General features: G+C 40.9%; 1 protein-coding gene across 1 annotated transcript; it reads left to right on the top strand.

Moving 5' to 3' along the window:
* The first annotated feature begins 344 nt into the window (after positions 1–344).
* Positions 345–25,738, top strand: LOC142382102 (septin-2). Its single transcript, XM_075467592.1, has 12 exons — positions 345–452; positions 7,409–7,464; positions 7,903–8,002; positions 8,089–8,175; positions 8,604–8,727; positions 8,978–9,112; positions 9,423–9,540; positions 21,248–21,349; positions 21,552–21,697; positions 21,890–21,973; positions 22,059–22,116; positions 24,503–25,738. Exons 2-12 carry the CDS (start codon positions 7,438–7,440, stop codon positions 24,566–24,568), a joined length of 1,047 nt encoding a protein of 348 aa, XP_075323707.1. The 5' UTR covers positions 345–452; positions 7,409–7,437; the 3' UTR covers positions 24,569–25,738.
* The last annotated feature ends 101 nt before the right edge of the window (positions 25,739–25,839 follow it).

Genomic DNA, 25,839 nt, shown 5'->3' with positions numbered 1-25,839 from the left:
ATAAACTGTCATAAAAGATTAAAAAAAGATTTAAAAAAATAAAGCGTTGTCCTGTTGTCCAAAGTAAATACAGTGGCATACAATGGAAATATATTATTAGCCTAGATGGTCATCGGAGTGGTAGCTACGGACAGTTAAAAAAAAACATAGTAGCGAACAAAAATATCTTATATTCCCAACGGCAAGACCTGTTGCATACCAGACATTGAAATTAACTGTTTTACTGTAGCAGCCATATTGGCTCCTGCCAGTGTGGTATTCAATACTCCAAGTGTCCGACATTTGAGCCACAATGGCGTCGGTGACGCCACACGACAGCGGTTGGTAACGAAAACCTTCTGGGACGAGGGCGGACTCGGGGAAACGGTTTCCGGGTTCCTCTTCCTGGGCTGGGACAGAAACGACAGACAACAGACTCCGGTTGATTAACCATTTCTCAAAGTTGCGCACAGGTAAGAATGCTCGACTGTTTAGCGCTCTTTTAGTTGTAAATTTCTGAGTTCGGTCGGAGCACGGGGAGGAGGATACGCTGGAAAGTACTGAAGCCGAGCTGGCAACATGACACCAGCCGCGGTAACAACTGTTGCATGCTAAAGTTTGGCATGTAACGTCAACTCAGCTTCAGCGTTGTTTTTTAGACCCAAAAATGGTTTATAAAACATGTTTTTAAAGCGGAATATACTCGAGATGGCTGCTATTATCCACTAAGCTGTTTAAGTATAAACAGCAATGTCACTGTCCCAGAAACTGAGTGAGTGTCTGACAGACTGGGTGTGGTGGACATCAACTGTTTCAGTCTACAGAGGCCCTCACACAGGTTTCAAACTCCCTGACCAGTGACTGAAGCATTGTTTCATTTTCTCCCTCATTATTTTTATTTGACACCCTTGTACTGGTCCACACTTATTTTTCTACAGCTTTTCAGAACACTAATTATGGCCGGACACATTTCTGAGTGCTTTGAACTCATTTATTGGCCCATTGTCCCAGCTCGTTCTTGGCATCTGTGGGGCAACTCTACACTTATTGTAAGTAGGCCTACATATTTCCTGAATCGGTGCTATGTAAGATTTGTTTCGACATGCTATCCCCTGGCATTGACTCCCACAAATGCCTGTGAAGCCCATTTATGTAACCTCTGAAATCTGAAACTGCTTTCATATGTCTGATTATTCCTCGACCATCTGATTATACTGCAGATTTGCACAGTAAATAAATTTTGCTTTCAGACAACTTTACAATAATGGTGGGAAACGGTAACATAGTTCTCATTATGTGTCTAAGATGTGGCGAAGCGCCACTATTGAAGAATTATCATCCATCTTTGCTTGTGTTTTCGGCTCAGTGAAAACATGCAGATATACTTCCGCGCTTGCTAAGTTGTGACTATTACACGATGGCAGAATTCGCGAGCTGTAATCTCTGGCTGGCAGCTGGCCCTTTCTATACAAAACAATTTAGCTTTTTATACCCAGCAGGACAGAGATCAGTGTGATATCAGAGGAACAACATCTCTTTGTATCGGAAGACGTTTCAGGTCTCTGATCCAGCTCCTTCACCGCTCTCTGACCTTTGCCCTTCCTGTGACCTTACCTCACAATCACTGTCCAACACACGAGTGCCGGGAGACACATGTTTGAAACTATAAACTACAAGCCAATGTGTTCTGTCGTTTCGTGCTGTCAGACAAACTGACAGACAAAGTGGGCCTGGACTATTGTGTCAAAGCTTTGAAAAATGATATTGCAGAGCAAGAATACCTTTTATACATCGGCGTGTACGAGAAAACTGGATAAAAAGATGAATTTAAAAAAAAAAAAAGCACACTGACAAGCACTGGTTTAGCTTTAATAATGAGGAAAGTGGTTGCCATGGTTGAAAGTCTTTGATGAAATATTTGATGATGCATGTAATTTTCTTGTCAAAGTTTGTTGGGAAGTGTTTAGACACCTTTGATACATGAACAACTGGAATCTCTACCTACTGCCAAGTTTTGCTCCCAGATTTAGAGATGTTGAAGCATTCACTATTTCCTTACTAATAGTGTAGCTGAATTTTAGCCAAATTTATTTCCCCTCCCAATGTTGGTTAAATGCCCAATGTAAATGTGTCTTTTTTTTTTTTTTTAATGTGTGTTTTATCACAAAAACGTGAAGAAAAAAGTGTGACAGTCCTGGTCCAGCTGTCCAGGATCACATCTTAGGTTTGAGCAAATAAAGGAAAATGTCAGTATTTGTTAACCTGTGCTCTTTACCGCCATCTTTTCCCATCCATGTCAGTCATATGAAAGACGGTATTGATTCGGTCCAGCGTTGAGTTCAAAGGCCATAAATGTCAACTGTTTCAGCAGTTATCAGTGTTAAAGTAAATCAACTTGTTTTTCTTTTGGTTATCTAACAGATGGTCAGCAAATTATTTGGCCAGACACTATTTGACCATTTTTGCTAAATGTGTTATCTCATGTAAGATTTTGTGGAGGGTTTTGAAGCGTGTAGCCTCGTGTGACCTTCCCATTGTTGTATTTGGTGGATGTGAAACACCATCTTTCAGACAACAAAGCTGATCAAAGACTGCAATATAATTCTAAATACTAATTTGTGAGCTCAGAATAAAATAAATATGGCTTAACAACAAACTGATATAACCTACTGCCTTTTATAATGGTCCACAGGGTAATCCATTCTTTCCTTTTTGTCCTCTGAGCTGATAGATTCTCAATCTGAGCCTGTCAACAAACCAATAGGAACATGATTGGATAGATATGCCAACAATTAGGCCAGCCGACTGGTCAGTCAGTGGGGTTACATGGCACTGAAAGGATCGGATAATTGGCTAAATTATAATAAGATTGAGTTATTAAATGCATGTAGACACCTTCATCTGACAAGAAATTGGATCGGATCGGATTACTCGCGATCGGATTAAGACCCCGAGATAATTCGGTTGAAAGTTAAATTAAACGTGTTTGCAGTGAAGCACGTGGTGAATTAGACTTTGCGTTCTGCGCATGCTCAAGATTTTTTCCCGGGGTCGTGAACCAGAAGTCGGAAGAGACGATATTACAATTGTTGTCGCCGTCAGAAAGAAACAAAGAAGGTGATGGAGAATGCGCCGTTGTGCATTGTGTTTGTGCAACAAGCAGCTCATCACAAACGAAATGTAGAGGGACGTAGCTTCATCTTGCTCTTCATACGCCATTTTCTCGATTGCCTGAGTTTGATTCGATTCATTCACCACCATATATCCAAGAATAATTACCCTTGCTCAACTCATTGTTATTGTAATTTAGCCAATTATCCGCTCCTTTCAGTGCCATGTAACCCCACTGAGTATGGTTAGAAATACAGTTAGCTAAATGGCCATGCAAGGCTAATTTCTGTTTTTACCTTTCGTTAGTCAGTAAAATCAGGTACTTTTAACTTGATTCAATTAAGTTTTATTTATATAGCGCCAAATGCTATCTCAAGGCACTTGAAATCCATAGTTGAATTTAATCCACACAGAGAGCAGAGGAGATGTTCTCGGTGCAGTCTTGGCCTAAAGAAGCATAACTAATAGGGGTGGGCGAAAAAAATCGATTCATGTACATATCGCGATTTTTTTTATTTTTTTTTATTTTTTTTTGTTATATGGGATGATTTTAAAAATCGATTTTTCTCCCCTGAATCATATATATATATATATATATATATATATATTTTTTTTTTTACTCTTGTCCTGTCCAGCATTATGGCAGCAGAATTGTAATCTGAATACCGTTTATGCTAAACACATTTGCTATGCCAGGGGAAGCTTTATCGATTATATTACATCATATCCGTGTCCAGATAAACTTCATCAATTCATTACATTAAGTTATGTTAAAACTGGCCCACATTTGTGCTGTGTGGACATTTCAATTCATTTTGTAACAGTAAACTTTAAAAAAATGCCTCTTTTTGTCTCAGTTGAAATAAATGTCAGCTGCTGGACTGACTGACACAGACTGATGTGCATTGTTTTTGGGAACGACATTCATTCTAGAAGTGTATGATTCAACTTGTTTGTTTTTTTTTAAGGAGGAAGAAAATTGCAATTACTAATTATCGCAATACTTGGAGAATCGCCATTATCAAGAATCGTGATACAAATCGAATCGTGACCAAAGCATATCGTCCCACCCCTAATAACTAAGGGATGCTTCAGGGTCACCTGAGCCATCCCCAACGATAAGCTTTATCAAAAAGGAAAGTCTTAAGCCTAATCCTAAAGGTAGAGGTGTCTGGTTTCTGAACCCGTATGTGAGTCAAAAATGACCCCAAGGTTTCTTGCAGTTGTACTATAAGCTATCTAGAGTCCATATCGCCTGAGGTGCTCAGGTCCAAAGCAAGGAATTATCCCTCGAGATTACACAGCAGCTGTTTGGCTGTTGCTGGTTATGATGTTCTTGCTCAATGTCAGACCAATGCAGGGGTTGTCATACTATCAGATTTTTGTTATCCATCTTGACCAAAAGAATCAACAACAGCGATATGGTTGTATGATAGAAAATGGGAGAAAAAAACAATAATAATGCTGTCAGGCCAATGAATCTCTAAGGTTGTCCGATGGTCTTTTGTCTCTGTCCTTTAGCACCAAAAAACACATGTTCATATGGTGGAAGGGAGTGTGTAACAATGATTGGACAGAAAATAATCGGTCTCCACCCCCAAAAATAAAACACACACACCTTCTCTTCAGGGCTCATATTATTCCCAAACCACAGCTTCAAGCCAGTATTGTGTCTTTATTTCTGCACTGTTGCCCAAAACCACTACCTTTGACCCCCAAAGGCTACTTACATGAGTCAGACATTGCTTCATTATGTTCAGTGGCTTTGAGGTCTCTCTCTGTGATCTTTTGCCATCCATGTTGTTATGCCAGCAATCTCTTCAAGATTGCATGTTGGGAAATTATTGTATCTGTGTTTCTAATAAGTGTAGAAAGTACTTAATCCAAGCGGATCTGGTGTATGGACCCCTGACACTGCCTGACAGGAAGTTAAATAGTTCTAATATTACTGCCCCTGCATGGCTTCAGCTAATAAATCAACTCTAAACTGGCATCACATGCCAAGAACTTTAGCTTTTTTAAGATGGCAGGGTTTTTTTTCCCCTTTTGGTTCAAACTGTTTAATCCCACCTAAGTCTGGTCTATTGATGGCCATGTTTATGTGTGTGGAAGCAGCTCAGCAGTCTGGCGATTAAATGGCCATTATTAAGAGAGCATTATTGAAGTGTGCCTCCCGCCTGTCTGTCCTGTAGTGTTGTCTTTGTGAGATTACAACTGCGTTATTGGAACAGTTTAATTAATCTGCTGCTGGACTAATGTTGGTTCCCACAGAGTCTGAAGAGGAATAACACTTGGGGTATGTGTATGTGTTTGTTGCACATGAGCACACTTGTGTGGGCAACTGCATTAGCTGAGGAGTCCATTAAGAATGAAAACACATTAATTATGTTAACTGGTGTGTTTTTAGGCCTGAAACCAGTTATTCAGCTTCATCAGCCCTAGGCGGTGAGTCAGTCGGTGGGTCAGTCCACCAATTTGCTCCAAATTTCCAGGGCTTCCAGTAATCCCAGCACTTTTTGAACTATGAAATAGATTTGTCATGATATTTGAAGATATCCATGGTGCACTAAAGATTCATCTTAAAAAAGTTTCACTTTCCTAACTTTTTCAGCTCAAGTTAAATTAGTATGAAAGAACTTTTTATTCAGTTTTTGTTTCCATTACACTTATGCTCAGAGAATGTTGGTGATTATTTATTAACGTCTCTTCGTTTCCTGACGAGGCCTCAAATGTTCTGCATGTTCTTTGATTAGGTTCCCCCCTTGTCCTTACCTTGCCCTTGTCCACCCTGAAAGATTGGTGTGTCCCATTGCTGTCCTGCATGTGTTTGGTTTTAGATATAATCAAGGGGTTAGACACGTGTTCTCCTTGCTCATTCAGCCAAGCTTCTCTGTATAGGAAAATCTTCAGGAACCAAAGGGATAAACACCCATTGTTCTCCCTTTGGGCTCGATGAAACCACCCTGTTAGAATGAGGGATCTCTGCCCACTTTCTTATTGATACAGAGCCTTGACCCCATCTACCATCTAATGCATCTAACTTAGCGAAATGCTTCCCCAGCGGTCCAAAAAGACATGTTTTTGCCACAAGCCAACAGAGAATGATGAAATCCGGTTCCCACGCCACCTCTTTCCTCGGCTATCATTTTGTAATCACCGTTTATCTCCATTTGGCAGTGTGCAATAGCTTCCTCCGTCCTAATGCTTATCACACTTCAGCTGTCAAGGGCTTGTGTATCAATGAGAAACTGGAGGCAGTTCTTCCTGCTCAGTCATTGTGTTGATAATATATCAAGTGACTCCGTTGCTCTGTTGTCTGTGGGCAGAAGCACGGGATACACGAGACTGTAACAGTTTAATGGCATTTTGGGAATGGTGTGAAGAATGGTGCATCCATCAGCTTGTCCTGACTGGAACATCTGATCTGAGTGTGCAGATGTTTCTGAGTTTACAACATAGATATTCTGCAATAGAAGCCTGTTTTTTCACAGTGCAGATTTACTGAAGATGCATGATGGAAGCATAACTGGGTCTTTCACATTTTTGTAAATGCTCTCTCCGGGTCGGGAATGAGATCCTTCCCCAAGTGGAGGAGTTCAAGTATCTCGGGGTCTTGTTCACGAGTGAGGGACGAATGGAGCAGGAGATTGACAGACGGATTGGTGCGGCGTCTGCAGTGATGCGGGCTCTGCACCGGCCCGTCGTGGTGAAGAAGGAGCTGAGCCAGAAGGCGAAGCTCTCCATTTACCGGTCAGTCTATGTTCCTACCCTCACCTATGGTCACGAGCTGTGGGTAGTGACCGAAAGAACGAGATCGCGAATACAAGCGGCCGAAATGAGTTTCCTCCGCAGGGTGTCTGGGCTCTCCCTTAGAGATAGGGTGAGAAGCTCGGTCATCCGGGAGGGGCTCGGAGTAGAACCACTGCTCCTCCGCATCGAGAGGAGTCAGATGAGGTGGCTCGGGCATCTGGTGAGACTGCCTCCTGGACGCCTCCCTGGTGAGGTGTTCCGGGCCCGTCCCACTGGGAGGAGGCCCCGGGGAAGACCCAGGACACGTTGGAGAGACTATGTTTCTCGGCTGGCCTGGGAACGCCTCGGGGTCCCCCCAGAAGAGCTGGAGGAAGTGGCCGGGGACAGGGACGTCTGGGTCTCTTTGCTCAAGCTGCTGCCCCCGCGACCCGATCCCCGGACCAGCGGAAGATAATGGATGGATGGATGGCTATCTTATCTCAACATGAAAGTCATTCGTCAAAGATGCAGAAAAAAATGTTCCCATTGCACCTGTTCAAATAAATCTTTTGTCTCTTCCCACTTGCAGGCTTTTCAGACGTGCCGTAAAGAGTAGCAATGTCGCAGTCTGGAGAAAAAGCGAAGGTGAGTAACCGGAAGATAGTCACCACGTTGGAGGTTTTACAACAAATTCTGACAAAGCAGCAGTATATAGAGGAGGCGTTTGGTGAATAAAGTCATGGCACTTGTAATCTCATGCTCACATCCTTGCACAAGCATCCAGGGAGGATATCCTGTATAAATTTCATGGCTGGACTTTATTGCCTGTTGGAATTTCTCGATGATATGCATCATCAGCAATCTCCCTCCTGCAAATCAAAAAATTTAAAAACATGAAATATTTAGGAATCTGATTAAATTACTTTGTTGATTTATTGAATGAAAGGATCAAGTGATGTAGTGTGTGAAATAATCCTATTATCCCCTCATATGTGGTGCATTATATAATTTAATGGCCGGTTTGTAACTCGTGAATTTCTTTTCTAAATACTTAAAAATCTGTTTGCCCTCTTTGACCTACAGTTCCCAGATGCAGCAGGCTATGTAGGGTTTGCAAACCTCCCAAACCAAGTGCACCGAAAGTCAGTGAAAAAGGGGTTTGAATTCACCCTAATGGTTGTAGGTGGGTAACCATTCTTGTCGTTTTATAAAGCCCAAATGCATAGTTTTAAGACTGTATATTTATTCTCTTTTGTTTTTGTGTGTCAGGGGAGTCTGGTTTGGGCAAATCAACACTCATAAACAGCCTGTTTCTCACTGACCTCTACCCTGAACGCTACATCCCTGGTGCCGCAGGTACACTCTTTTATACACATGCATATGTACAGACACACGTGCGCAGCGTAGTAATGAAGAAAAGTCTGTTGCGATGTCTCCAGCAGAGCATTACTTTAAGAGGAATGTTGGGAATGCTGCAACCTCCAAATATGGCGCTGCCTTTCTTATGACTGGACTTAGATTAAGACTTCTTCTGGCTTGAAAACAATTATCCGAGCCCTCCCCAGTCAGTTAACTTAGACATAAAATACATATCCCTTTTATATGACACAGCTCTGTAGGTTTTAAGGCGCAGCTTCCTCCTTGAAGCCTGTCATTGTGGGATCTCAGCGGCTTATGCATCAAGTCACCTTGTGTGGGGAGGAACTTGTTTGTACTTTGAACTTGTTGGTATTATTGTTATGAATCTGCCTGTGTTGAATGTTTCTCATTCTTTGAATCCACAGAAAAGATTGAGAGGACGGTACAGATTGAGGCATCCACTGTAGAAATTGAGGAGAGAGGGGTGAAGCTTCGTCTCACCGTGGTCGACACCCCTGGATATGGCGATGCCATCAACAGCCAGGACTGGTGTGTTTATATGTGGTGGAGGAGTGATAACAACTTGAGATGTGTCTGCCATTCTCCCCCATCCTTCCCTCCTGTCCTGCATCTCTACACTTTCTCACATTTCCTCCCCAACGCCTCATGTTTTACCTCTGCTGTTTGTACTTCCTGTGTCTCGATACCTTTATACTCTTGCTTAAGGTTTCCAGAATCGTTTCAAGTGATTCCTTGTGTGCTGAGAATATTACACCTTCTTTTTATGTTTGTTTGTCAGCTTCAAGACCATCATCCAGTACATTGACAATCAGTTTGAACGATACCTCCATGATGAAAGTGGACTGAACAGGAGGCACATAGTGGACAACAGGGTGCACTGCTGCTTTTATTTCATTTCTCCATTTGGACACGGGTAAAAAAAAACATTTTTATACAAGCACTAACAATGATAAGTAGTTATATTTCTGGTCTAAAACATCTTTATATGTACTGCTTGTTCAGGCTCTGGCTAACATTTGAGCGTTAGTCTTTTTGATTATGCAGAACCATAGTTTCTTGTATAAAGTTTCCTGTAATTTCAAGTTGCAAAATTCTCACCATTTCCTTATATAATTTTTCTCTCTAAACTATTTTCTTTTTTTTGTATCTTTGCTTTTCTCTCTATTTATTTTTCCTGTCCCAACTGTCCTCCGTTTTCTGTTTTTTTTTTTTTCTTTCTCAAGTCTGAAGCCTCTGGATGTGGAGTTTATGAAGGCCATCCACAGCAAAGTCAACATAGTCCCTGTCATTGCAAAGGCTGACACGCTGACACTGAAGGAGAGGGATCGTCTGAAGAGAAGGGTGGGTTTGATAAACTAACACAACTAATTTTTCTGGATATTCTGTGCATTGGTTTTATTTTAACAGCACATGTGTGGTTTATCCACAAGGCTAATACCATCATAACGGCACAATATTGTGTCCGTGCTTACTGACAACCTGGTTTGTCTGGCATCTGTGTGTTTGTATGAGAAAGCGGGCATATAGTTCTCTTTTTAATTGCAGTGATGCATGGTTTTCTTGTTGTGTTTTTGATGACACTGCCAGGTTGTTCAGAAGGGTAGGGAGTGGCGACATGAGAGAGGAAACAGTAGGAGGGACGCACAAAAGTTTTATATGATATAGATGAAGCACATCTCATCGCATCTTAACCCACCCCTGATGCTTCCTGTTGGAGGTGACCCAAGAGTTTGCCTGAACGCACGCTCCTCAGCTTCCCGCTGTCCAGAGGGGAAAGAACAAAGTAGCACCTAAAATCACACACACTTCACCGGAGTGTGCTTAGCTGATAACCTCTCACATGTAAAGTTATGTTAGTAGGATTTCCTGCTTCTGTAGCCTGTTACACATATGCCTTTTCAAGCTGGGACTTACGTGCCTTTGCTGGGCCTCGTGTGATGTGTAAAAGTTCAGAGAAGGAGTGGGTAATCAAAGTTGACCCACTGCCGATACTCCCTTTCTGATTGAAGAGATGTGCTTAGCCTTGCACTCTAGCTAGCCTTTGGATGCTTTTCTGTGCCTCCACTGGTGGATGCTGTAGCCAGCAGGGACCAATTGCTGTCCACACAACAAAAATGCTTGCTAGTCTAGGTCTCACTCCCTACCAGACAACCCTGTGCCCACATTCAGATTCACTCCCAGCATCTAAGTTAAATTATATTAAAGGCCTACAGAAAGCTGACACTACACCCAATACATAATGATAATACATACACAGAGGAACAATAATGATCATTGGACTCTACACAAAAACATTTCATAAACGCATGAAATTTGCGATTTTGAATTTGCCGCTTGGAAATCCTTCCTGGAATTCCAGACTTCCACACCGCGGGATGGTTGCCCTGAAATCAACTCTCCACCTGGCGGAGAGTGTGTCCGCTCTCCGCCAGGTGGATTCCCCCTGAGCGTCCGCACCGCAGGGAGCTGAACACGGCGGGATGGCTCCGGCTGATTTCACCAGAGAGGAGGCAGACGAACAGGGAGACACAGACACAAGACCGCGGGTCTCTCTGCTTCCTCTGTCCCCGGTGGTGTGAGCTGCTGAGGGCAACACACGCACTTCGTACATCTACTCACAATAAAAACTGCATTGAACCCAACGTTTTATATTTCCAAGCGACGTCCCGCGGCACACATCGAAATTTGCCGTGAAGCTGTCCAGGTCTGGCAAACTGCTGCTTCGCTGCTAGAACTACTGGGGGTTGTTCCAGCAGCTGGCACTCGCGACGTCACGCACCTGTCGTTCCAGTTTGCCAAATTCAAGTCAAATGTGGTGATAGTTTATTGGGCCTAATCAGGACTATCCAGGGGCCTAAAATTATTTTAAAATCATAAAAAAATGCCATGGTATATAAGGAATCGATCTGCTACTTCAGTTTTATGCAAAAAATCACCTTTCTGTAGGCCTTTAAAGGTTTAAGGAAAACCGTTACGTTTAAAAAAAAAAAAATTTTTTTACTTCAAAGTCTGAGTCATCGTTTTAGATATTTGGGATCTCAAGATTGAGCAGCATTGATATTCGCCCCTTGCACGTATTCTTTATGTTTGGCTTGATGAAGTTGAATAATTAATTGATTTATCTTTTATTATGAAATTAAATTGAATAGAACATTTTTTTCTTTTTTTTTTTAACATGAACTAATTTACCAATAAAATGTTATTATTCTAGTGAATGCTAAACATTGATTCTGAACAGCTTCTTAGATGTGAGCGTTTGGTGTGTTTTCTCTGTCATCATTATGGTATTGTACATAAAATATGTCAGATCCCAGACTCTGAGAAGTGGTGTCAGGCATTCTTTCGCCATTCTCTCACATTAAACAAACAAAACAATGACCTGAGAAAGTAATTGTTAGGCTAATAGACAATGAAATGACCACTGACTGAAAGTCCTACTGCAGGGACATGGCCATTGTATGAGGTTTTAGCCACAAACAACTTTCATCTCAGGCCACTTCAAGCTTTCCTAATAGGAAGTTGTCCTGTCTCCCCACCTTCCCTTCTTGCCTAGACCTCCCACCTGCCTCTCAGTCAGCTTTCGGAGCCGGTGGTCTGGCAGGCATCGGGCTTGTTGGCTGACAGGCTAGCAGCCAGGCAGTTTTGTTCTGAGCTTCTACAGTCCAGTTGCTTCAAATCTCTGATGCAATGCCTTGGTGAAACAGAAGGCCTTTCTACTTGGCCCCCACTTTTCTTCCTGTACTTCTAAGACAGCAGGATTTCTAATTTATCACTGTATGAGAATATGTGCACATGGTAATTCTACTTTTTCGTATACGTTGACCAGTGCCAGTTCTTCCATTGCCAACGAAGAAATCCCTCCTCGGCCTTGTCCTAAAGGGACCTTCTTGTAGTGTTGTTTTATGCTGTGACCTTCCTCAAACCTTCAAAGTGTTCCTTTGGCACTTAACATGAACAAAACCATGTTTCCTGCCACCAAGAGTCCCACCTTAAACTACAAAAAAATCCCCAAGTGTGGTGGCCTTCTGATCCCGCCAGGAGCATTTAAAACAGAGTTCAAGCATAACCTTTGCTTAAATTTTTTGTTTTTTTGTTGTCGCTTACTGGAAACATGTAGTCAGAGCTGTGGAAAAACAGAACGTAGAGCAGTGGAAATATTGTGCCTGTATCATTTTGATCTGATCTCTTTTCAGCTAAACTGTCCACAGCACTATTTGTCCAACAGTTTGTTCACATGCTCCGCTAAGTGTTCCCTTAACAGACATTTCCCATTGTACACTAAGCAGCAATTAGCAGGAGAGGTCGGCAAAAGATTCAGCTATGCACGTACACACACACACACACACACACACACACACACACATGCAAACACATTGAAATCTAATAAGGATAAAAAAAATTTTTTCACCCAAATCTATTTTCTATAATTCCAGACAAAATCTATTTTATTTCGTTCACTAAAGCCTATTTGGAATTTATCTCAGCCCTATCTAATGTTAGTAAGTTCCTGGAAAAGCCATTATTATCAGGAAATGCAGAGGCTTAATTGAGCTATCTTCCCCACATTTTGAAATGCCATTGTGTGTCTCTAAGGAGGATGTATAATTCCCGCTATCTCTCGTTGAGTCGCAGTTTGAGCATACACAACTTTTATCTTCATCTCTGTTTGTATAAATTGCTATGCTGCTGTGATGCTTTCTGTGCAGACTTTTACCAGTAATATTTCACTCTTTGGGCAACAAACTTGATGTACTTTGAAGCAAAGAGACAAAAATGCATGTTAAATTCCTGATGGAAGAACATTGGGTTGTGATCAGTTCACCTGTACCCTCATGTAAGTCTTTGTAAACATTTTACACATAGACGTATTTATGATGAAGACCAAAGGTCAGGAATGTATATCTGTGGATGTCTGTCTGGAAATAGTGAGACGCATATCGTAGCTGAAGCTGAACACAGATATACATTAAATGGGATTAGAAGAAAGCAAGACCACTGAATAAGTTGTCCTCCACCGTTGAACAGTAGACTACTTTACACAGGTAGAGCACAACGCCTGTTTTTTGTAGCTCTGTTGCTGCTCTCCCAGCAGTATATTAATTTCCGTTTTAGGTTAAGCCTGTTCATGTAAAAGTGAGTCATTAAGGATATCTGGTACACTCAATGGATCTGAGCATTTTTGAATGCGAAAAATGAGTTACTTAATGTCCTGACTTTATTAATATGTCACAATAACACCCTTCCTTGCATACATGGAAACAGTCTTTGTCACCGCAAAGCGTCACAACATCGTTAATCTCTATTAAGTGTCTCAGGGGAACTGGCTCTAGTATTTGCTCGTTTGATCAGATTAGTTGAAGTGGCTCTTAGGTATACATGCCTAAATGTTGTGGTGCAGTCCCCTGTATTTAAGTGGGGCACCAGGCTTCCCTTTGAGGAGCACCAGCAGCCAAGAACCTGCCAGAAACCTGAGTGCGGGAGGATGATTGATAAGCCTGAGTGTTTCGCCCTCACAATTTATTAGTTTGTTTTCTGCAGGGCACTTTCTCACCCTTTGGTGCCATTTGTCTCGTGGTACATTTGCCCCCTCCCTCCCTTCCTCAATGCTGGTCCAGTTCTTTTTGTTATTTTTAGGGGGAAACCGCTTGTATAGAACAATATAAGTTTCCTGCAATGTTTCAAGACTGTTCCACTGACAAGACACAACCTGCTGCCCTACACAACTCGGGCTCTAAGGACACAGCGAACAAACCTCCCATCGTTTACCTCTCATCCCCTTAGTTATGCTTGCTGCTTGCGCAGGCCTCCTTCTCCTGGCAGTGCCTTGCTCAGCGGTCTCTTTCTTTGTCCGTCTACCTTTGTGTCCTCCTTTTTTTTCATGTGCTCTAATGCCAATTTCCTTCACCAGGGTTGCTGTGGTCTCTGACTCATAAGTTGCCCTGAGGAGGGTATATTGAGTGGCTGATCCTCTCAGTCTGGGACCTTACAGTCATATCCTGTGTGGGGCTTTAGACTCAAAATGCTTTACAGGCTGTTTTCTGTTTGAACAAAGAAAATGGTGCTCAGCCGGTTTAGACTGGAATTCTGGTTGAAGAAAACAGTTGAAGATGCCAGCTTGTTTTGTGTCTCTTTTTAAGGTTTTGACAATTTAAAGTTTGTCAATGTCTGTTATGTGAAATTTCCTTTAGAATGCAAAAGGCTTATAACGGTAGATAACTAATCTCAGCTTTCATAAATGACCATGTAGAGGGAGGGACTTGTACTCTGCTTTTTGAAAAGGTCTTGCAGTAACAACAGCATATGGACATTTTAAAGTTAATAGTATAGCTGTCTTTCCCATAGGTAAACCTGCAAGACATTCAGGACTCTTTTAATCAGGATGAAAAGTTAGCAGAAGCCAACCAAATGTGTAATATCTGTTCTTCCTCAGGGTTAAGCTTAAAGACTGCTCTCCTAAGCCAGAACTCACAAAGTGATGGAGAACTCCGCTCTATTCTCACACTACGTTGAAGGCAAAAAAAAAAAGGCTTAATGATAATATGTACGTAATGAGTCTAAGAATCTGTTCCATTTGAAATATTCTTTCATTGTACACAGTTAACAAGAGCCTCATGAGTAAAGGTTGACGGATGATGACTTCATTGTTGGTTGCTCTTGTGTTAGTGTGTGTGTCCCTGGTTCTTGTGCTTGGCCCTTTTCCTGCCAGTGTTCAAACACGCGGATATATTTATTTTTCTGCCCTCCTGCAGTCATTGTACCCGGGCATGCTCCACATCTCTACTGATTTTGAAACAATAAATATCTGCTTTCCCTCATGGAGCGTACAAGTCAATTACTCACAATCTTTTGTTCTCAGAAGAAGAGAGCGCAACCTGACTTCTGATACTGTGTACGTTTTGCTGTTGTGTTTGATGTTGAGACCGTCAGACCGAATCACAAAACCTGATTTGTGGTTGAAATCCTAAACTCGCACTGTCCCCCTCTAAATCTCACTTAAATACAAGATTACATGAATGGCTCGATTGTTTCTCTCCATGCTCTTTGATCAGAGGAGAGGTGGGTGGTCTTAACTGTACTAATATGTAGCTCAAACAATAGAAGTGTGAGGGGGTGTGGATTTAATCCATGTGGATTGTTGCTCATATGATGCCTTTATGGAGCCGCGGTTCTAAGACTCCCTCCGTGCTTTCCATCAATAGCAAGTCCAACTCTTTTGGTTCAGACAGTGGCTGAAGATGCGTGCACATTTTGGACCATCATGCCAAGCTGTTCTTCAGTTTGGTGACTCACTGAGTTCCTGGAGCTACAAAGCTCCACATACGTAACACACAAACTCTTTTCTTCATCCTGACGCCAGATTATACTAGTTCACAAGTGAGGCCGCAGTCGACCACCGATATGTGTATGTAAAAGTGTGTGTTTGTGCAGGAGGCTGGTATGAGGACTAAATCCCTCCAGCCCCCTGAGATCAGGTATTGTTGGGGCTCCCTCACCCCCGTCCAGCTCCCTGCAGGCGGGAGAGAGCAGGATTTGTTCTCTTGTGTCTTGAGGTTGGCAAATTAATTTTGGGAACTAAAGGATAGTAGTTACAATCTAGCAAACAAATAAGCTTCTCGTTTTGTGTTGCTCGGTCTTTATTTCTTTTGTAATGTTGTAGTTGAGGTATGCAATGTTTTTTTAAATTCTTTTATTATCAATTATATGGGTGCAATGGTCAGTACTCTAAATGTAATGTTTGATCTGCTTTTGAGCCCCGAGTTAGACTAATACAAATGGTCCTGTTCTGTGGTTTGAGAAGTTGGTAGTGAGTGGATAAGTTTATATTGTTTATAGACAAAATGCAGTTTGTTTTTGAAATTTCAAAGGGCTTATTCCATTTTATACTTGGACTGAGACTCATCACAGTATAAGTGGGTTGGACCTTTATCTTATTCAGAAAGCAACTGAATTTCCTTTTTTGTCGTGAATTGGACAAAGTGACTTCATCAGACTCATACGCGTGCTGTGATACAAGTCAGACTTAGGCTTAAAGCTGGAGCTGTATTGGGACACTTGCTCGGATGTGAGTCGAATGTCAACAGTAACTTGTTTGACTGATTTTTAAAGTTGTTAATTGATTGATGTGAATTCTATTTGGCTTGCTTTCACTTTGCCTTTAATAAGAACAAAACAAAAGATAATCAAGTTTTTCTTTTTCTTTTCATATTTGTTTTACCAGCGTGATTTACTTTGCAGATGATGGTGTAAATTATAGCAGTTTCCATCAATAAGCATTGAAATAGGCATTTATTGTGTGTCAAAGTATGCATATCTATCTATATATATATATATATATATATATATCAATTTATATATATATATATATATATATATATCAATTTATAAACCTTTTTATCTCATAAAAAATTTAGTTGTTTCATGACACTTTGTCACTTGTTGGTCTGCAATTTGTCAGGGTAATTGATTATGTCAGTAAACCCTTTGCCTTTGGCTAAATAAATGGGAACAAATTAGGTGTCTTTTGAACAGGCTGCTTGTAACAAAGTACCTAAAAGAATAATTTAAAGCTGGTTCTTTGCTAAGTTGTCCATTATATATAGACACAACACTGGCTCGTTCTATGATTTATGTGCCTTCTTCATTTCTGGATGATTCACAGGTCAGTGTTAAGTTGCTCAACAACTGGGGAAAAAAAAACCCATTCCTCTAAAAATGGCCTGGTAGGAGGACTGCACTGAAAATGATGTTCAAAGAAAAACTGTGAAGCACCCTCAGAAAGCCTGGAGAACTATTGCTCCAAACCTTTTTAAAAGATTACATGAAAGTGCATATTTTACTTGGTCAAAGGTTGTTGACTCTTTGAACCTTTCTCAGCTAACTTGGGGCACCCTGGACAGGTTGCCTTTCCATCACAGGTCAAAAGTTGACTCAGTATTTTAAAAAGAAATTGAAGCAATTTGGCAAGAATGTAAGGAAATGCTTCTTTGTCGCTGAAACTCTCCCAAAATCCCTTTCAGACATAAGATCCATAAGAACAGTGACTTTCATCAAGCTGTTGAAGTGATTAAATTTAGTCATCAATTACTTTTTGTGTTTATGTTCTGCACAGTTTCAATCAAACATGCCGGTTAAAAGCGATGGAGAAAACCACCGTTAAGCATGCGATACTTGTATTTAATCCCAGTTTTCTCACAATATGTCATATCGCCATAACAATTCACATCAGTGTGCCAACGTTGTGGCTGCGTAAAACCTAGCAGCTGTGAAAAATATAACTTTATTACATGTCTATGCATGTTGGAAAGCCATTGATATAATTGTCATGGCATAATTACACCACTGTAAAAGGCACAGTTGTTATCAGCTTGAAAAAAGCATGATCTTATACTTCATCTGAGGACACCACGTCCCCCCCAAAGCTTCGGGTGCAGCTCAAATGCTAATCACAGTTTTCTCTTGTTCATTTGGCTTAGATGCTGGGGAAAAAAAATTGCTAGGCACTGCATCTAATTATTGAAGCTAAGACCCCAAAATGGAAAAGTAAGCACAGAGTAGATAATTATTCATTAAACACGAGCAGCTGATCATATACCAGAGCAAGAAAGTGGGGCATGTATGCTCTGAGTTAGATTGCCGTTGCAGTATTTTACAGAAAACCTCAGATTAATGGAAAGTGACGTCTGAAAGGGGCTTCAGTTGTGTTTTCGTTACCTAATGCTTCTAGCTGACCTCTATGGTTACATCTCAACCTACTTTCTCTTTCCACAGAAGTGCAAAGATTTTGCATAAAAGTAAAGGCATGGATTTATAGGTACAAAGTAAGCAGCTGTTTGGCCCTACTGGAATCTGATTAAGAGTGCAGAGCAATCTCCATGACCGGGATTTTCTTTTAATAAATTCTTCAACCTTGGAAAAACAGGGCCCCAGTCCATTAACGTCAGAACAAGTGTCCCACCAGTTGGTCCATCCTTACAGAGTTTTTCTGTGCTTCACAACACTGTTCACTCCTCTCCCAGTATAATCATCATACAGATTTAATGAAGAGATGGAACAAACTAATGTTCAGAGAGGAATAAAATGAATAAAAGCTACTTGAAGAAAAACAGGAAGGAGTATTTGAAGGGGATTAAGTGTTTTCCCTGAATAAATTAAGCTTAAAAACCAACTGAAAGCTGGTTAGATACACTACTTAATGGTCATTTCATCCCCGTGGTCAGACTGCCAATGCTGGTAGGGAGCTATAAGGTTATGTAAATGTTACTTCAATGTTATGCCACTCTGGTACCCAACTGTTGGGTTCCGTTAAGGCTTGATTAGTGTCGAGATGCCCTTATAAAGTTTTATTTTTTTTCATTGAAACTTTTTTACTTCTCCTTTTTGTCCTCATTGTTGATTTCTAGGAATGCTCTGGTACATGTTTCCACTTCCAAGTATTGTTCCCTGTTACAGTTTTTGTTTAATGGATGTAAACACCATGCCAGCCCAGAGAAGGCTCACTTCTGTCCTCAACTGACATTAGACAAAATTCATTGTGAATGTGTGTTTATGATGTTTTATTGCGCCTTTCTTTAGCACGTTATTGTGTCCCTCCAGCGATGTTCGTCATTGAATAACAAGAAATCTTGAAGCAGGTGTTTTAGTCATTCATGTTTTTGTGGGTTTTCTTGTGAGATTAAACCAGTTGTGAAAATATTGTTCACTTGGCAGGTTGACGTGGTGAAAATTTGAATCCCTGTAATGATGGGTTTGCACGTTGTTTCTTTATAATTGGAGGTTTTGGTACAACCTGCTGTGCAGTCACAAAAAAATATATTGCTTAGTCACGTCTTCCACCACATCACCCAACGTAGTTATTTCTATGTAAAGGCCTGCAGGTGTTCTATATTTGGACCACGCATGACCACTACAGTATAATTAATACTGGTACTGCTATTCCTAGAACTGAGTAAGCCTGACTTTTCTGTGGAAGTACATGTTTTGGTATGATTCATCTACCATTCATCTAATTTCTGACCCATTTTCTAACTGACCAGCTGCAGCCTCCACCCTCACAATTCAAGTGTGAGGGTGGAGGCTGATAAAGAACAAACTCCACTAACATTACTTCACATTCTGTTGTGTGAGGCAGACACACGAACCGCTAATTTTTTGTGATCTTCTAATTAATACTGAGGCAGAGTCTTGTGTGGTGCTGTTTATCCATCACTCTGACAGCATGCAGTGGCCCTCTACAGCCAACCATAACAGCATAGACGGGTGTGGGGGTGGGTGGTGTATTATAGCGTCACAGGATGGTCATAAAATCGAAATTGCTCCTGCTGCCAATCTCCCTTTTGCCAACTAAAATATACGGCTCAGTTGGGGAGAGTCTGGTGTAACATTAGGAATTAAGGCCTACATTGTGTAGAGTAAATCTGGAGTAGACAACAGGGATTTGGAGCAGGCAATGATTTTGACATCTTATGATCCCTGAGAGGTCTTGATTATAGGTGTCAGGCTGTTCTAAGCACATGTTACGGAACAGAATAATTCAGGTAAACAGCCATTTGGGATTGGTGGGGTCTGAAAACTGAAGATGGCAGACGACAGACTTGTTTTTTTAAATGACCTGATAAAGTGAGAAATATTTAATGGGAGCTTTGCTTCCATTAAATATTTTATTCTGTCCTCATCACTTAGAAATTTAACTGGCTGCTTTTTCAGTTTCTCATTGAGGTTTTGTTTTATTACATATCTCATCTGAATCTGTCTCTGTCTTATCTGCTTGCGTGTGGCTGGATTTGTTGTTTTTCTCGTTTTTTCCTGTGATTGTTTCGCGTGTGTTTATTTTCCCACTGAGTGTACAGTTTCCCAAAATTCTTCATGTGCTGCCCCTCCAGTTATGTTTATCCAGCCTCCACATTGGAGGCTTCTGTACAACGTGTGTGTTTGAGCACACGAGGGAAAAGAAGTCTCTGGTCCGGTGTCACGCTCTCCTCTGAGTCCTGCAAAGGCTGTTTGTTTTTAGATCTGCCCCACAACAATGCCCAGCTCACCCCGCACACACACTGTGCACAGAGCTCACTGAGAAAACAGGCGACAGCCATAACACGGACTCAAACAGGAGCTGCGCTCCGTAGGAAAACCTGCGCTCACTTCCTAGACTCCTGGCTGACTCATTACTGTCCCATTATACGCCACAGCACATGAAAGTCCCCCAAAAACAACGCATGACATTTTTTGGCTTCGTTACATAAGACCACATTGTGCATGTATAAATTCTGCACTTGAGAAAACAAAAGAAAAATGCAGCTTTGATGTTAAGAATAATAAATACTGACATCTGTCGCAGAGGTAGCAGAGAAGAAAGCTCCTTTGTTTGAACTTGTTTCTTCACCGGTCAGAGAAGGAAAAGAAAAGGAGGGTGAAAACTTTTGTTTCTGATTCTTTCAGAACTTCAATGCGCACACAGACTGCTATTTTTTCACCTGTCTACTCCTCTAATCTCGTCCCCTTTTCCTTCACGGTGGGACTTTAATTAAATGTGTTGCTGCAACAACAGTCACTCACTTACACCCTCCTATTACTGCTGAGAGCTTTCATACTTTCTGGTTATGGGTCAGAGCAGAAGCTGTCATTTAATCCGTAAGATATAAACACAGTTTTCTGTCAAGCCACCCATTTTAGAAATATCTTTTTGAATAGTTGTGAAAGTGTGTGCTTTGCTGGAATGAGCTGCTGCCTCAGCCTCACGTCTATAGTTTTAGTTTAAATGAATGATTGAAAAAGTTTCAATTGGATTGATTATCAACAACAAACTGAAAATGAAAGCTTACAAATTGAGTCATTTTTATTTGCGTAGATTTGGACAGAAACGAGTTCTTATTAGCATTGACAGCAGGTATAGTTCACTGGTCAATAGAGATATGTTTTGATTGATGTTACCAGTCTATACCGTATATCTGTCACGGCACATCAGCCGGGTTAAAGAATTGGCTTTTCTCCATGATGTTAGACTGAGGCTACAACCACCTCCTCATGATGTATTTCTCTGGCTTTAACCCCTTAGGTCCTGGATGAGATTGCTGAGCATGGGATCAAAATTTATCAGCTACCTGATGCTGATTCTGATGAGGATGAGGAGTTCAAGGAGCAGACTAGAGTTCTGAAGGTGATCGGAGGACACACAGTTGATGTCTGCTGGAACAGTAGTTACACCAGACATTTCCCTCTGCGGGCTTAGTGATGGACGCCATCTGTTTGTCATCCATCCTTGCCTCCCCTCCTTCCTGATATCTTTATTGTCCACATGTTTTTCCACAACTCTTCTTCTTACTTTGTTTCCAACGCTAACTCTGAGCTTCCTTTTCCAGGCGAGCATCCCTTTCGCTGTGATTGGCTCCAATCAGTTGATTGAGGTGAAGGGGAAGAAGATCCGAGGTCGTCTTTACCCCTGGGGAGTAGTAGAGGTTGAGAATCCCGAGCACAATGACTTCCTTAAACTACGCACCATGCTTGTGTGAGTCTCCTTGGTAATTAAACCTCTTAAGTAAAAGGATTTTCTGGAGAAGTCTTTTAAAACCTGGACAGAACTTCTGCTTCCTTAAGTTTATTGCAGAAGCCCCTTTAAAAAAAAAAGAAAGAAAGTGTAAATTAGAGCTTTACTGCCCTCTTGTGTCTGAGGATCTGATTGCACGTCTGGTTGTTTCAGGACCCACATGCAAGACCTCCAGGAAGTTACTCAGGATCTGCATTATGAGAACTTCCGCTCTGAGAGGCTGAAAAGGGCGGGCAGGTGAGATGCTGCTTAACATCAGTAGAGGAGCTTCCCTTGTTTTAACCGATGTTGATAATATTTAATGTTTTTTCTCCCCTTTCAGAGCTGTGGATGAGGACGTGGTGGATAAGGACCAGATTCTGCTACAGAAAGAGTTGGAGGTAAGAACACACAGCTGCAAGCAAGGTCCTGGTCTCTCTAAGAATAATAATGGGTCTTAACTGCTTTGATAACGAGTGGATAGTTTTACACAAATACAGGCTTGCCTGCCATCTTTGTGACTTGAAACTATTGGCTGCTGTGATTGTTCCAACTCTTTGTATATGTTCTGAAAACGAGTCTTCAGTGTGATTGTACTTTTCAAAGAGGAAAAAACAGCGGCTCATTCATTATTTTCTATATGTATTGTTTACCTTTTGGGCCATGGAGCCTGCATGTCATCAGGCTATAACCCGTTTCCTGATTGCTGTTGATTGGCCTGTTTGGGTTACCGCTGCAGTGCACCGTAAAGAGGAGGCAGGGCTCAATCAGAGCTGTTTGTAAACAATGTACCCTGGCAGGATATGCCATCACTTCCTGCATGGATGTTTTATGGTGGGAATGACCTCAGTAACATGGAGCTCTAAACACAGAGTGAGGGACAGTAGTTCATTTCTCTACATGCTGTCAGGGTTTTCTTGGGATGAAATACTAAAACAGCTGTTCCTCCCTTGTACAATTTCCCAGAGAGGAGTTGATGAGTAATTCTTATTTGTGAGAGAGGTGTGCTCTTTTGTACCTTTTAGCTGTAGAACCAGAATTCAACTGTTCTGCCAACAGGGAATGGATTCAGATTTAAAGCTGCTAATGCACATTAGATCATATTTGTACCTGTAAGCTGGCCAAGTACAATTGAAGGTTAAAGTTACGATCGTTATTGAAACATTAATAGAGACAATATTACTCTGCATGGTCACAGATACCAGTTTTTAATATAGTTAGTCATAGTTTATTTATAGAGCACATTTAAAACAACCTCATTCGACCAAAGTGCTGTACAGAAGCAAAAGCATAATAAAAATAATCATGAACACTACAACAACAAATACAACACAAGTTCAATGCCTTTATTGATATTGCAGAGCTGTAGTGTTCCAATGACACTATGGAGAGTTTTACTATCAGCAGCTAAGCGACTGAGCGAAACCACATCAGCAGGCTCTCATTGTAACAGTGATGGGAGCAGCCAACACAGTACCCAGAGTAATTTAGTTGGAAGTAATTTACACTTCTTATAAAGTGGCACCTACTCAGTTTCTTTACTTTGTTATTAAATAAATTTTTTTTTTTTTTTAACTGATCTCAATGAACGTACAGTTCTAAAGCTATTTCACTGTGTGTGCAGCATTTCATCCAGAATCCAAACCCTTTCAAGACACAGTATGAAGTCGTAATGTAAATGTATTTTATTTATACAGCCCTTTACAAACAATCATTACGATGTACCCAAGTGCTTTACAGTAGGTAATAAATAAAGAGTTATACTTATATAAAGTTATAAGTCATGACGCTGTAAGAAGCTTAGAATAGAAGTAATTCTTACCCATTATTATATAAGCCGATAAAATCTGAGTTGATATCAATGGCTCGATCCCAATTCCTTCTCTTGGTTATACCCCCTTTGTTTTCACTCTACGAGATGGGGAAGGATGCTCCTTTTCTTTAGGGGCATTTGGATGACTTTGTGGCCGCGGTTCGTATGTATCCAGGAGTAGAAACTGTGCAGCTGGATTTGGTTTCCCAGAACACATTAAACACAGTTTGGAAACTTGACATATTTTATTGAAGAAAAAACTCACTGAAGTTGCATCTTCAGCCACAAGATGGCGATATACAGAGAAGTCGTGGAGTGAAGACTTAATGTTTTCATCAGTATAACCTGTGAAAGTATTAAACCATCCTCTTTAAATCGTTATCATTGTCTACTTGTCAGTTTCATGAACATTTATTTAGCCATAAGCCATCATTCATCTACTGTCTGACCTGAATTTCATGCCACCTTCATCCCGCTCTGCTGACTTCACAGCTGAATAACTCTTTGATTTACTCTTCATTTAAGTGATTCACATTATATGCATCTCTTTAGATTATTTATAACAATGCAGGCTTGACTGACACATAAACCTAAATAATATTTAATTTAGCCTACTATTTCATGTTGTAGATGATGTTTAGTAAAATATCACGTTTCTTAAACTCATTGTTTTACACTGAATAAATAATTAAGATATATTGTTCTCTTGAAAGAGAAAGGCCTTTAATATGTCACCTCAACCTGCAGTCTGCACACATGTTTTAGTTTCTGCTTCTAAGTGGCTTAACTTCAGTGTTTCTGCTGATTGTCGTCTTTTTTTCTGAGTTGATGCCTTTTCTTCTGCCAAAAAGCTGAAGTTCCCACCGGAGTATTGGCGTCGGAAAAGATCCGCCCACGTCTTGATGCTTTACAAATAAAAGTTCAGCTTCTTACCGAACCCTGACGTTTCGTTTGTAATGTTCTTCTCTCCGTAGCTGAGACGCATGCAGGAGATGATCGCTCAGATGCAGGCACAGATGAAGATGAAATCAGATGAGTGAAAGGGCTCCAGCCAATGGGAAGCACGGTGATCTTAATCCCCCAAGACACACACACACACACACACACACACACACACCTGGTCCAATCCCTCCTGCCACCACCCTGCAGTCACACTAGACGCCCACGTATCCCGGATCGTACGATCTTCATCTGCACACCACCACTTCTTCCTCGTCTTCTTCTCTCCAAACATCCATCCATCAGCTGTCTGGAGCTTCTCATCGTTTTTTTTTTCTCCTCTTCAACATTTTGTTAAAAACTCTACTCACAATCCAACAGGAAAAGTGTTAGGCTTTAGATTATCATTGACATTTATGTGTTATTTAGCCTTCAATCTTTATTGTTGCCAGTGACGACGGTACTAAGAGGCTTTGCCTTCACGCTCATGTTTACAAGAATAATGTGTGGATTATGAGTTTTGTGCAGGTTAGCACCACTTTCCATTTATTTTTCTGTCAGGTTTTCATTGTTTTAACCATGTTTTTACCTAAAGGTTTATAAAAAAAAAAAAAAAAAAGGCATGTTTTCTTTCAGCTTCTGAGTAATTCAACACCTGCCAGCCTCTGGATGGCTTCAGCTCTTTAGTGTCCGTTTGCCTCTGTGTCCAGAATAAGGAAAGTTTTGTTCTGAATGCTGTTTAACTTTAATTTGTTGCCAACATTTAAATCCGACCCCACTCCATTATGCAGGAAACAACCAGACTTTTGGACTATATTGTGTTTTAGTATTTATCTAGAGTTGATCTTGGTGTCTGTGCCAAACTACAGACTGTAAACTAATCAAATAATTCAGTCCTGTATGTTTATTTGTCCATATTTGCCTCAGTTAGGTCATTTAATGTGTTAAATGGTCTGTTTGTACACTACATGTGCAGTTTTTCAACATGCTGTGCTCATGCCTTCCCAGTTAAAAATCACATACTGTAACATTGAACTCCCTCCAGCTTTCTGTGAGCAGCAGACTAAAATCCTAATTTCTCTCCAACGCTGCTGTTAAACTGCACTGTCACTGATGTGCCATTGGCATTATTATTTTTTTTTTTTCTTGTTTTTTGCTTAAGTTAACATGGTTATTATTTCTCAACCTCGTGTCAGTAAAGAGTTGTTTCAGGTGTCAACGTTCTTTTGTATTTCTCTTAAATAAAATTAGTTTAGAGAACAAAAGTTGAACTTGGGTGTGCTTTTTTTAAAGGCTTTTTTTTCTGGTCTTTGTGTGTTTAATTCAAAGCAAATTTGCTGTTTGTTTTTTTACTGTTTTGGGTCCCGTGATT

This window comes from Odontesthes bonariensis, chromosome 6, assembly GCF_027942865.1.
Source record: "Odontesthes bonariensis isolate fOdoBon6 chromosome 6, fOdoBon6.hap1, whole genome shotgun sequence".
Taxonomy (NCBI): domain Eukaryota; kingdom Metazoa; phylum Chordata; class Actinopteri; order Atheriniformes; family Atherinopsidae; genus Odontesthes; species Odontesthes bonariensis.
This window is presented reverse-complemented; position numbering and strand designations above follow the sequence as displayed.

Bases quoted from the DNA above. Each gene is read 5' to 3' on its own strand.
- LOC142382102 (XM_075467592.1), top strand. From the start codon at position 7,438: ATGTCGCAGTCTGGAGAAAAAGCGAAG. The intron at 8,728-8,977 runs GTGTGTTTATAT...TTTGTTTGTCAG, and splicing joins GCCATCAACAGCCAGGACTG to CTTCAAGACCATCATCCAGT. The intron at 22,117-24,502 runs GTAAGAACACAC...TTCTCTCCGTAG, and splicing joins TGCTACAGAAAGAGTTGGAG to CTGAGACGCATGCAGGAGAT.